Source organism: Colobus angolensis, unplaced genomic scaffold (assembly GCF_000951035.1).
Source record: "Colobus angolensis palliatus isolate OR3802 unplaced genomic scaffold, Cang.pa_1.0 Scaffold154, whole genome shotgun sequence".
NCBI lineage: Eukaryota > Metazoa > Chordata > Mammalia > Primates > Cercopithecidae > Colobus > Colobus angolensis.
This window is the reverse complement of record NW_012114644.1, coordinates 5,347,264-5,359,999: the sequence shown is the minus strand read 5'-3', so window position 1 is coordinate 5,359,999 and position 12,736 is coordinate 5,347,264. Positions and strand designations below refer to the sequence as shown.

At 45.9% G+C, this 12,736-nt stretch overlaps 1 protein-coding gene across 5 annotated transcripts in view; it reads left to right on the top strand.

Annotated features, from left to right (window-relative positions):
• Positions 1-12,736, top strand: part of CEACAM1 (carcinoembryonic antigen-related cell adhesion molecule 1 (biliary glycoprotein)) — a 21,593-nt gene that overhangs the window by 2,792 nt on the left and 6,065 nt on the right. For 3 of the 5 annotated variants that reach the window (XM_011936540.1, XM_011936541.1, XM_011936539.1), the window contains exons 3-5: positions 3,995-4,273; positions 4,675-4,929; positions 7,258-7,542. In XM_011936540.1, coding sequence (XP_011791930.1) covers positions 3,995-4,273; positions 4,675-4,929; positions 7,258-7,542 — 819 coding nt within the window. The remainder of the gene's footprint in view (positions 1-3,994; positions 4,274-4,674; positions 4,930-7,257; positions 7,543-12,736) is intronic. The other 2 variants (XM_011936543.1, XM_011936542.1) reach the window with 1 other exon arrangement.

The window sequence follows — 12,736 nt, the reverse complement described above, 5'->3', positions numbered from 1 at the left end:
GAAACTGAGCCACATGGCAATAAATACAGTCACTATATCAAGGTCACACAGACCATAACTGGCAAATCAGTTACAGGAGATGTGTCTTCCACCACAGCCTCAACTTCTCCTCTACTCCAGGGGCCTTATTTGGCATCTGTGGACCCCAATACCAGAGATGGTTCAGTTCCTCTCTTCTTAGGCATCTGCAGCCCAGAGGGGAGATCCTGGTCTGGGGAGTGAGATCAAATGGAGAATTAACGAAGTTTTATTCTGGAACTTATTCAACAATTAGAGTCAGTGTCAGAAATGTTCAGGCCTGGGCCAGCCATGGGGGCTCACACCTGTAATCCCAGCACTTTGGGATGCCAAGATGGGCAGATCACTTAAGGTCAGGAGTTCAAGAGCAGCCTGGCCAACATGGTGAAACCCCATCTCTACTAAAAATACAAAAAAAAGCCGGGCATGGTGGTGCGTGCCTGTAATCCCAGCTACTTGGGAGGCTAAGGTGGGAGAATCGCGTGAACCCAGGAGGCAGAGGTTGCAGTGAGCCAAGATCGTGCCACTGTGCTCCAGCCTGGGAGACAGAGCAAGACTCTATCTCTTTTTTTTTTTTTTTGAGACGGAGTCCCGCTCTGTCACCCGGGCTGGAGTGTAGTGGCGCAACCTCAGGTCACTGCAAGCTCCGCCTCCCAGGTTCACACCATTCTCCTACCTCAACCTCCGGAGTAGCTGGGACTACAGACGCGGGCCACCGCACCCGCCTAATATTTTTATATTTTATTAGTAAAGACAGGGTTTCCCTGTGTTAGCCAGGATGGTCTGGATCTCCTGACCTTGTGATTCACCCACCTCAGCCTCCCAAAGTGCTGGGATTACAGGTGTCAGCCACTGTGCCCAGCTGAGACTCTATCTCAAAAAAAGAAAAAAAAAAAGTTCAGGCCTATCCCCTCAGACCCACACCTCTGCTCCCTGGACTTGAAATCCTGTGTTTCCTGATGTGTTAGTGTCACTCCCACAGGAGGATAAAGGAAAGGACTTTGCTTTCTCTCCCCACTCACACTTTGTACCAGCCAGGGCCCAACAAGAAACACACACTCGCTCAGTAGTTCTCTTATGAATGAATGAATGATTGAATGATCCATAACCTCTTTAGAGATTGGATCTGGTTGCAGAATCCTGGGAGGTTCTTGCCATGCCAGCTCCCCATCCTTCCAGGGACTGAGACCCATGTTCCATCCCCTGACTGTCTGCCCCTAAAGCCACCCCAAGTACCACATTTCATGTGACTCTCTGGGGCTGCTCGGCTGTGGGAAGGTTTTCAGGGCTCCCTGGTCTTGGTTCTGGGACACCAGAGGCTTCTGGTTGCTGGGGTCTCTGAGGTCACTGTAGCCCCCACTGCTCACTATCATGGGCATCTCTGACTCTCTCTCTGCTCCTCTATGTCCTCATTTTCCTCTCCTTTTATCCCAGCTGAACTGCACAGTTTCCTCCACCCTTAGGCCTTTCCCAGACACTCCCTCCTACAAGGCTGACTGTCCTATTCCCTTCCTGCTCACACTGTGGCCAGGCCCACCTCCCAGGCAGTAGGAAAGGCACAGAAATCAACCCGGAGCAGCCGCCCCTGCCAGGTCCATCACGAGCCACTGTCCCCAGCTCACCAGGAGAACGAGCTTCCACTGTGTTCCCATCCAGGGCTCTTTCCCTCAATGAGGCCAACATGAGTCCCGGAACAGGCCACAGGACAGGGATGAGCGACTCCTCCGTGCACTCTCTACACTGACTCACCAGGGGATCAGAGGTAGAAGGACAAGTCTGCAGTCCCCAAAGCCCATGGGCTCATTTCACCCATTTGACTCCCAACTCCATCCCTGTCCTGCTGTGGGCTCACATCCTCTACTGGTTCCTGGGACCTTCCCCAGTTGGAGCTGTCCAGGCAGGTGCTGTCTGATGGGTTTGCTGCCCATTCCACATATATCTGTCCTCATGATGACACCATTGTCATAAGGTGGGATCTCTCGGACAGGGAGATGCATTAGCCACTAGTGTCTCACTTAGACTCTGCCCAATTTGGATGAATTTCGTCAAACTCTAGTTGTGTTTCCTGAGGTTGAGAGAAAATGAAGAAAGTATTTCACATGACTGTTTTGGGTTCCTCTTCTTTTTACCTGAATTTCCACAGGAATTTGTAACATAGAACTCTTTCTAAATTTACTAACATAACATACATCACTTCTCCTCATACGGCATCGTTTCTCTCTTAATGCAATTGAGAACCCTCAGATATCCTTTCTGACAAGTTCTGTCTTCCTAACAGGACCCAGGAGTCCCTTCTACCCAGGGAGTCACTGATTTCAAACTGACTTCAGCATCTTTCTTTGATCATAACATGATCCTACCGGACTTCAGAGCTTGGTTTAAGAGTTTATCATGCTCTCTAGAGAAATATTCCTCTTAGTAGTTGGTGTTAGATCCAGAGTATTAATAACAATTTTCACAAATGGAATAATCTAACTTCTCAAATTTATATCCCAGATCTACCAAACACACACGGTCCATGAGGGTCAGATTTTCAGCAAGTTCATGCTCCTTCCATTCCACTAGTCAGTTATTCTGCATTTGCAAAAAACCCACATATTTCAGAAAAAATCCACAGTGCTGTCACTTGCCCTTTTCAGGGGGAGAAGGGACATTAAAAACTAAAGTCAAGGAACATAGTTATGCTGTTAAATCCAGGCAGCTCCTGCCTGTCACCCTCACTCTTTTCTAGATCATTCCTTGGACTCTGCTCTATCTTTAGGAGTCACTGGCTCAAGTCAGTCATCATTAAACACCTGGGAAAAACTGCCCCACCTTGTGGTTCCACTGCCTGACAACTGAGCTGACCTTCAGGCTTGCCCCTGGTGTTCCCTGTGTTATTTCTGCTGAAACGCAGAGTCCCAGGCCAGGCTGCACAGTATCCTCAGGGTTTAAGGACAATGGGAAGTCCCATCATTACCCATCTCTAGGATGTCCTTAGACAGGGAAGCTGCAGAGAAAACACACCTAGTGGGGCAAAGTAGGACTGTGAAGCTGGAAGGGAGCCAGCACCTGCACGTTCCAGGTGAGGACCCACAGGTGGGCCAGGCAGTCGTCAGCCAATCTGGGAAAGACCAGAAGTGGCGGGGGCTATGACTCCCAGTCCTGGGTCTGTCCACAACCCAACACTGCTGCTCAGTTCACACTTGAGAAAGTCTGTGCTTCTCTCACACAAAGCAGGCGGCCTCACGGTCTCTGAGCCCTCAGATCATTGTGCATCTGTCTTGTGAAACACACACTTGCCGTGGGCTTTTAAAGACTCAGGTTGACTGAGAGGTGGGGAGATGCCAACTCTGAAAAATGCCCGGCCAGAATCCCAGCACTTTGGGAGGCCGAGGCAGACAGATCACGAGGTCAAGAGATTGAGACCATCCCAGCTAACGGTGAAACCCCATCTCTACCAAAAATACAAAAAATTAGCCGGGCATGGTAGTACGCACCTGTAGACCCAGTTACTCAGGAGGCTGAGGCAGGAGAATCACTTGAACCCGGGAGGAAGAGGTTGCAGTGAGCCGAGATCATGCCACTGTACCCCAGCCTCAGCAGCAAAGCGAGACTCTGCCTCAAAAAAAAAACAAAGAAAGAAAAATGCCCAGCCAGGCACAGTGGTTCACACTTGTAATCCCAGCACTTTGGGAGGCTGAGTCAGGCAGCTTGCCAGAGCTCAGGAGTTCGAGACCAGCCTGGGCAACACGGTGAAAGCCTGTCGGGCATGGTGGCATGTGCCTGTAATCCCAGTTACTTGGGAGGCTGAGGCAGGAGAATTGCTTGAACCCAGGAGGTGGAGGTTGCGGTGAGCCGAGATCACGCCACTGCACTCCAGCCTGGGCAACAGAGCGAGGCTCCCATCTCCAAAAGAAAAAGAGAGAAAAGAAAAATGCCTGCGGAGGAATCAAAGGTGCCACACAGGGCAATCTTCTCTCTGTTATCTGTACAGCGGAGCTGCCCAAGCCCTACATCACCATCAACAACTCCTACCCCATGGAGGACAAGGATGCTGTGACCTTAACCTGTGAACCTGAGACTCAAGACACAACCTATCTGTGGTGGGTAAATGGTCAGAGCCTCCCGGTCAGTTCCAGGCTGCAGCTCTCCAATGGCAACAGGATCCTCACTCTACTCAGTGTCCTAAGGAATGACACAGGACCCTATGAGTGTGAAACACAGAACCCAGTGAGTGCCAACCGCAGTGACCCAGTCACCTTGAATGTCACCTGTGAGTATTTTCTGTTCCTCTGTCGCCCAGGCCGCCAGCCCAAATCCATGCACCCAGAGGCCGGGCCTCTCAGTCCCTCTCAGGTCTAAGGACGCAGGCCCTTAACTCTGGACACCCAGGCTGGCCATGACTTCCTGTCCCAAGCAAACCTGGGCAGTCCCAGCCTGGACCAAGAATAGGAGGGGAGGGGCTGCTCCTGTCCTGGGAGGCTCAGGGTCTGCAGCCTGTGATGGAAGAAACAGGGGAATGTCTCAGACCCAGATTCAGTGGACATAGCGGAGGTTTGGTTGGGACTCCAGGGTTGTGACTTGGTAGAGAGGAACACTGTGGCCCTTCTCCAGACTAGGAGCTTCCCCTTCCCTCTGATGACATCACCTGTGGCTTTATTTTCTTTGCTCCAGATGGCCCAGACACCCCCACCATTTCCCCTTCAGACACCTATTACCGTCCAGGGGCAAACCTCAACCTCTCCTGCTCTGCGGCCTCTAACCCACCTGCACAATATTCCTGGCTTATTAATGGAACATTCCAGCAAAACGCACAAGAGCTGTTTATCCCCAGCATCACTGTGAATAATAGTGGATCCTATACCTGCCACGCCAATAACTCAGTCACTGGCCGCAACAGGACCACAGTCAAGACAATCATAGTCTCTGGTAAGTAATCCCTGGGGCATCGACACTAAGCTCTCGGGTACAAGCTCTCTGGTTTTCAAATAGGAGCAGAGAAGAAATTTTCTTTTCCAGCCTGTATCCAACGGGCAAAACAAGTCCAAATTCTCCCCTGAACCCTCTCAATTCATCTCTGCCAACTCTCTTCCCTTTGTTTTTCTGATTTCTCACAGCTGAACTTAGGTCCAGCCTGGAATGTGGGGAGGGGGTTCTCTCAGTCCCAGAAAGCCCCATGTAGCAGGAGGGGCTTCACAGAGGGGGAAGCAGAAAGGGTCCTCAAGGTCAAGTTGCTTCTGTCACTGACATGTCCCTCTCTGTAACTTCTTGGCCTTCTTTTACCTACTCCATGAGATATAAGGAATATGTGAGGTTTTAAAACAGGCTCACATTAGCTTTCCCTAAATGAGAGAAGGAAATGCCCTTCATCAGCGATGAGTGGCTCAGACTTTGCTCCCTGCTCTACTCCCAGCTTGCCCGGTGATTGGCTCTGCCCTGACTCCATGTGGGGTAGGACGCAGGTGTGTGGGGAAGGTGGCCAGGTGGCCTGTCGTGAATCCAGCTAAATCAAAATGGCAGTCAATGGCTGGGTGTGGTGGCTTATGCCTGCAATCCCAGCACTTCGAAAGGCCGAGGTAGGAGGATCACCTGACATTAGGAGTTCGAGACCAGCCTGACCAACATGGCAAAACTCCGTCTCTACTAAAAATATTAAAAAAAAAAATCAACCAGGCATGGTTGTACGTGCCTGTAATCCCAGTCACTAGGGAAGCTGAGGCACAAGAATCACTTGAACCTGGGAGGCAGAGGTTGCAATGAGCCAAGATGGTGCCACTGCACTCCAGCCTGACAACAGAGAGAGACTCTGTCTGAAAAAAAAAAAAAAAAAGGCTGGGCACGGTGGCTCAAGCCTGTAATCCCAGCACTTTGGGAGGCCGAGACGGGCGGATCACGAGGTCAGGAGATCAAGACCATCCTGGCTAACAGGGTAAAACCCCGTCTCTACTAAAAAATACAAAAAAACTAGCCGGGCGAGGTGGCGGCCGCCTGTAGTCCCAGCTACTCGGGAACCTGAGGCAGGAGAATGGCGTGAACCTGGGAGGCAGAGCTTGCAGTGAGCTGAGATCCGGCCACTGCACTCCAGCCTGGACAACAGAGCAAGACTCCGTCTCAAAAAAAAAAAAAAAGGCAATCAACACCTGATCCTCTCCTGGGTCAGGCTGCCTCCCTAAGCTTGTCCTGGCTCTGAAGTCACCAGCTGTATGAGGCTGTGGGCACAGCACGTGGGATAGCACAGAACACAGCAAGTGACCCACACTTGGAGAAATCCAGAGATTCAGCCACAGGGGCTCTGCATTGGAGAGAATGGGCAATGCCAAACAGTGTGTATTTGTAGAGAAGGTAAGAATATCAGCCTTTTGTTAACACTGTGCCTACTCTCTAGGAATCTCCTTTACTGTGATATTCTATCCACAGACCAGGTAGTAAAACAACTCTTTACAGTGAGAAATCCTTCGGATTGGAACTTCTCCAGATACTAAGGTCATGAAGACTGGATGGGCCAACTTCATTCTCTAAAAAATTATTTAATGAAAAAACACACTACCTTGCCTTTTTTATGTAAAGTGACAGTCACAGGAAGCCTGATCACAGAAAGCTCCAGGAAAGGGTCACACAAAAGTCAGTGGGAGGCCGGGCACGGTGGCTCATGCCTGTAACCCCAGCACTTTGGGAGGCTGAGGTGGGCGGATCACAAGGTCAGGAGATCGAGACCATCCTGGCTGACACAGTGAAACCCGGTCTCTACTAAAAACATGAAAAATTATCCGGGTGTGGTGGCAGATGCCTGTAGTCCCAGCTACTTGGGAGGCTGATGCAGGAGAATGGCGTGAACCCAAAAGGCGGAGTTTTCAGTGAGCCGAGATCATGCCACTGCACTCCAGCCTGGGTGACAGAGCAAGGCTCTGTCTCAAAAAAAAAAAAAGTCAGTGGGCAAAACATTCTACCTGATGATGTTGCTCGGTCTGCACGCTGAGAAGAGGATTCCAAGTGGGGATACAGAGATACCCAGAGGGTCACTCTGAGACAATCTGGGGTCAGAAGGGAAGTGCAGCCCTCTCCTTACAGATCATCACCTGAACAAAGACACTTGACCTTCTGCAGAGGGTCAGGGCTATCCCCTGGTTGGTCACCTTTGCACAGCTCACTGTGGGACCTGAGAGCTGGCTAAGGTCTCAGGGAAAGGAGCATAGCCCCAGGCCCCACGCCCCAACCCTGTTCTCAGGAGGTTATCTCAGATACTCTGTTTGTCCGCAGAACTAAGTCCAGTAGCACAGCCCCAAATCAAAGCCAGCAAGACCACAGTCACAGAAGATAAGGACTCTGTGAACCTGACCTGCTCCACAAATGACACTGGAATCTCCATCAGTTGGTTCTTCAAGGACCAGAGTCTCCCGTCCTCGGAGAGGATGAAGCTGTCCCAGGACAACACCACCCTCAGCATAAACCCTGTCAAGAGAGAGGATGCTGGGAAGTATTCATGTGAGGTCTTCAACCTAATCAGTAAGAACCAAAGCGACCCCATCGTGCTCATCGTAAACTGTAAGTGACTCCTCACCCCTTCCTGTATGTCCCTGGAGGATTACTCTGCAAATGGTGTGCAAAATGGATAAAACTCACAGGAGGCAGAATCTCAATGAAGAGACCATTATAGCAAACAGAATTGCAAAGTGGTTAAGAGCTTAGGCTCTGAATCAAATATACTTAGTTTTTTGGTTTTTGTTTTTAGTTTTTTTTTTTTTTTTTTTGGTTGGTTGGGTTTTTTTGTTTATTTTGTTGTTTTGAGACAGGGTCTTGATCTGTCACCCAGGCTGGAGTGCTGTGCTGTGATCAAAGCTCACTCCAGCCTCAATCCCCTGGGCTCAAGCAATCCTGCCACTTCAGCCTCCAGAGTAGCTGGGACTACAGGTGTGAACCACCATGCCTGGCTAATTTTTTAAATTTTTTTGTAGAGATGGGGTTTTACTGTGTTGCCCAGGCTGGTCTCAATCTCCTGGTCTCAGCCTCCGCCTCCCAAAGTGCTGGGATTACAGGAATGAGCCACTGTGCCCACCCTGTATTTAACTATTCTAAGTACCTCTCATACAGATGGAAGCATGCAATATTTGTCCTTTTGTGTCTGGCTTACTTCATTTAGCATAATGTCTGCAAGTTTCATCTATGTTGTAGAATGTATCAGAATTTCATTCTTTTTGGAGACTGAATACTATTACACTGTGTAGATAGATATATCACATTTTGCTTATCCATTCATCCATCTATGGACAGTTAGGTTGCTTCCATCTTTTGGCTATTATGAATAATGCTATTACACACATGGGTATACAAACATCTGCTCAAATCCCTGCTTTCAGTTCTTTTGAATAGATACTCAGAAGTGGAACTGCTGGATCAAATGGTAATTCTGGTTAATTTTGAAGAACCATCATACCATTTTCCACAGTGGCTATACCATTTCACATTCCCACCAGTAATTCACTAGAGTTCCAATTTCTCTACATCCTCAAAAACATTTGTTGTTTTTTGGTTTTGTTTTGTTTTGCTTTTTATAAGGGCCATCCTAATGGTTGTAAGGTGGTATATCACTGCAGTTTTGATTTGCACTTCCCTAATGATTATCAATATTTAGCATCTTTTCATGTGCTTATTGGCCATTTATCTTCTTTGGAGAAATGTTTATTCAAGTTTTTTGCCCATGTTTTAATTAGGTTGGGGATTTTTTGTTGAGTTGCAGTAGTTCTTTATATATTTTGGATATTAATCTCTTATCAGATACATGATTCTCAAATATTTTCTCCCATTCTATAAGAGGTCTTCTCACTTTCGTGATAATGTGCTTTGATGCACAAAAGCTTTTAATTTTCATGAAGGTCGATTTCTCTGTTTCTTCTTTCGTTGCCTATGCTTTTGGTGTCATAGCCAAGAAATGATTGCCAAATTCAATGTTCCAAAGTTTTCACTCTATCTTCCAAGAGCTTTATAGTTTTAGCTCTTACATTTGGGTCTTTTATGCATTTTGAATTAATTTTTACATATGGTGTTACATAAAGGTTCAATTTCATTCTTTTGCAGGGATATCCAGTTTCTTCAATGCCATTTGTTGAAAAGACTATCCTTTCCCCATTGAATGAACTTGGCACCCTTGTCAAAAACCATCTGGCTATGTATGCAAACATTTCTTTCTGGGCTCTATATTTTATTCCACTGGTTTCTATTTCTTTTTGCCAGTACCATACTGTTTTGATTACTGTAGCTTTTGGGTTTTGTTTGTTTGTTGTGTTGTTGTTGTTTGGGGTTTTTTTGTTTAGTTTTGTTGCTTTTCTTTGTAGAGATGGGGTTTCACCATGTTGCCGAGGCTGGTCTCAAACTCCTGAGCTCAAGCAATACACCCGCCTCCACCTCCCAAAGTGCTAAGATTATGGGCGTGATGATTACCATAACTTTGTAAAAAATTTTGAAACCAGGAAGTGTGAGCCCTTCAACTTTATTCTTTTTCAAGATTGCTTTGACTATTCATGGTCCCTTCAGAGTCTATATAAATTTTAGAATGAATTTTTCTATTTGTGCAAAAAATATTACTGGAATTTTGATAGAGATTGCACTGAATCTTTAGATCACTTTGGGTAGTACTGTCATCTTAACAATATTAAGTCTTCTAATCCATGAAAATGGGGTGTCTTTTCCATTTATGTCTTATTTAATTTCTTTTGGCAATGTTTTGTATTTTCAGGGTACAAATCTTTCACCGCTTTGGTTAAGTTTATTTCTAAGTATTTTTAAAGCTCTTATAAACATAATTTTTTTCTTAATTTTCCTTTGAATTGTTAGTATACAAAAATGCAACTGATTTTTGTTTGTTGATTTTGTATACTGCCACTTTGCTGAATTTATTATTCTAATAGTTTTTTGTGGGATCTCTAGGATTTTCTATATATAAGTTAGTATATTCTGCAAACAGGTATAATTGTACTTCTTTCCAATCTAGATGCTTTTTTTTTCTTGGCTAATTGTTCTGTCTAAGTCTTCCAATACTACATTGAATAGAAGGGGCAAAAGCAGGCATCCTTGTCTTGTTCTTGATCTTAAAGGAAAAGTTTTCAATCTTTCATCATTGACTATGATGGTAGCTGGGGGTTTTCATGTGTAGCATTTATTATGTTGAGAATTTCCTTCTATTCCTAGTTTCAGTGTTTTTTAGCATGAAAGAATGTTGAATTTTATCAAATGCTTTTATCGACTCATTTTCATTACTGCTTATAGGTCTATTTGGATTTTCTATTTATTCATGATTCTATCATGGCAGGTTTTGTGTTTCTAGGAATCTGTTCATTTCATCCAGGTAATCCAATCTGTTGGCATTCAATTACTCATAGTACTCTTATAATCCTTATTATTTCTGCAGAATTAGTAGTAATGTTTCACTTTCATTTCTGACTTTAGTAATATGAATCTTCTTTCTTTCTTAGTCAATCTAGTTACAAGTTGTCAATTATAATGATCTTTTTTGAAGAACAACCTTTTTTTTTTTTTTTTTTTTGGTTTGAGACAGGTTTTCACTCTGTCACCGAGGCTGATCGTGGCTCACTGCAGCCAGGTTCAAGCAATCCTCCTGCCTCAGCCTCCTGGGTAGCTGAAACTACAGACACACACCACCACCCCCAGCTAATTTGTGTAACTTTTGTAGAGACAGGGTTTCACCATCTTGCCCAGCTGGTCTCAAATTCCTGAGCTCAAGTGATACACCTGCCTCAGCCTCCCAAATTGCTGGGATTACAGTCGTGCACCACTGTACCTGGCCTACAGTTATAAATTTCTTTCTTGCACAAGATTCTTAACTACTCTGAGCCTCAGATTCCTCAACCGAAAATTGCACTGAGAATGCCTGCTCCATAGTATTGCAAGGCTTTTGGGTTTTTGTTTTGTTTTTGAGACAGGGTCTCACTCTGTCACCCAGACTGGAGTGCAGTGGTGCAAACACAGATCACTGCAGCTTCAACCTCCTGGGCTCAAGCAATTCTCCCACCTTAGCCTCCTAAGTAGTACATGCTATCACACCTGGCTAATTTATTTTTATTTTTGTTTTCAGAGAGACAGAATATCATCATGTTACCCAGGCTAGACTCAAATTCCTGGGCTCAAGCAATCCTCCCATCTCAGTTTCCCAAAGTGCTGGGATTAGAGGTGTGAGCCACCACGCCTGGCCCCTTAGTATGATTTTAAAGATTTAATGTAATAATAAACGTTCAGCAAAACACCACACACAGAAGAAATGTTTCATAAATGTTAGCTGCTATTACTACTGCTATTATCATTAGCCTTGAAATCAGGTAGTCCTAGAGTCAAATCTCAGATCCACCTCTCACTAGCCATCTGACGTTAGGTAAGCTTTTCACCACTCTAAGCTTCCATTTTTTCATATTTAAAATGGAAATAATATCTACCTGACAGCATCATTTTATGGATCAAATGAGATACACATAAAGCATTTAGCAGCACAGGGCCTGGCACACAGGAAGTACCCCACAAAAGTAGCTAACATAGCATTAATCACCAGCCTGAGTTGACTGGTGAGGGTTAAGCCCCAAATAGTTGCAACAGATATAAAGGAGAAATAGGCTGGACACAGTGGCTCACATCTGTAATCCCAACACTTGCAAGACCAAGGCTGGAGGATCTCTTGAGCCCAAGAGTCCAAGACCAGCCTGGGCAATATAGTGGAATCCTATCTCTAAAAAAATTATTTTTCTAAATTAGCCAGGTGGGTGGGCATGGTGGCTCACGCCTGTAATCCCAGCACTTTGGGAGGCCGAGGCAGGCAGGTCACCTGAGGTCGGGAGTTCAAGACCAGCCTAACCAGCATGGAGAAACCCCATCTCTACTAAAAATACAAAATTAGCTGGGCGTGGTGGCACGTGCCTGTAATCCCAGCTACTCAGGAGGCTGAGGCAGAAGAATCGCTTGAACCTGGGAGGCAGAGGTTGCAGTGAGCCGAGATCACGCCATTGCACTCTAGCCTGGGCAACAAGAGTGAAACTCAGTCTCAAAAAAAAGAAAGAAACAAAGAAAAAGAATTAGCCAGGTGTGGTGGCATGTGCTTGTAGTCCCAGCTATTGAGGAGACTGAGGTGGGAGGATCACTTGATCCCAAAAGGCTACAATGAGCCATGATTGTGCCACCGCACTCCAGCCTAGGTGACAGAGTGAGAACCTGCCTCAAAAAAAAAAAAAAAAGAAGAAGAGGAAGAGAAGAAATAGATGCAAAAGGTATTATTTGTGTATTTATTTTATATATATAGGGGGAGAAGCATTATACAAGAAACCCACCGGGACATGGCTATGATCAAATATGGGAAAGGGGAAAAAAAGGAATTAAATCAAAGTCTCAAGCCTGGTATGTTAGTTTCCATCTACCTAGATACACTGAAGATGAGATTAAACATACGAGATAATTTACTGGGGAAATGCCTGTGAGGGAAAGTGAGGCGAGAGTGAGAGGAACCTCAGACCATGATGCAGATCCGATTCCTGTGGAAGAGAAAGAGAGGAAGGAAGTTTTAGATTGCAGTGCAGTTTTTTTGTTTGTTTGTTTTTTGTTGTTTTTTTTGAGACAGAGTCTCACTCTGTCACCCAGGCTTGAGTGCAGTGGTATGATCTCGGCTCACTGCAACCTTCACCCCCCGGATTCAAGCGATTCTCCTGCCTCAGCTTCCTAAGTAGCTGGGATTACAGGCGCCTGC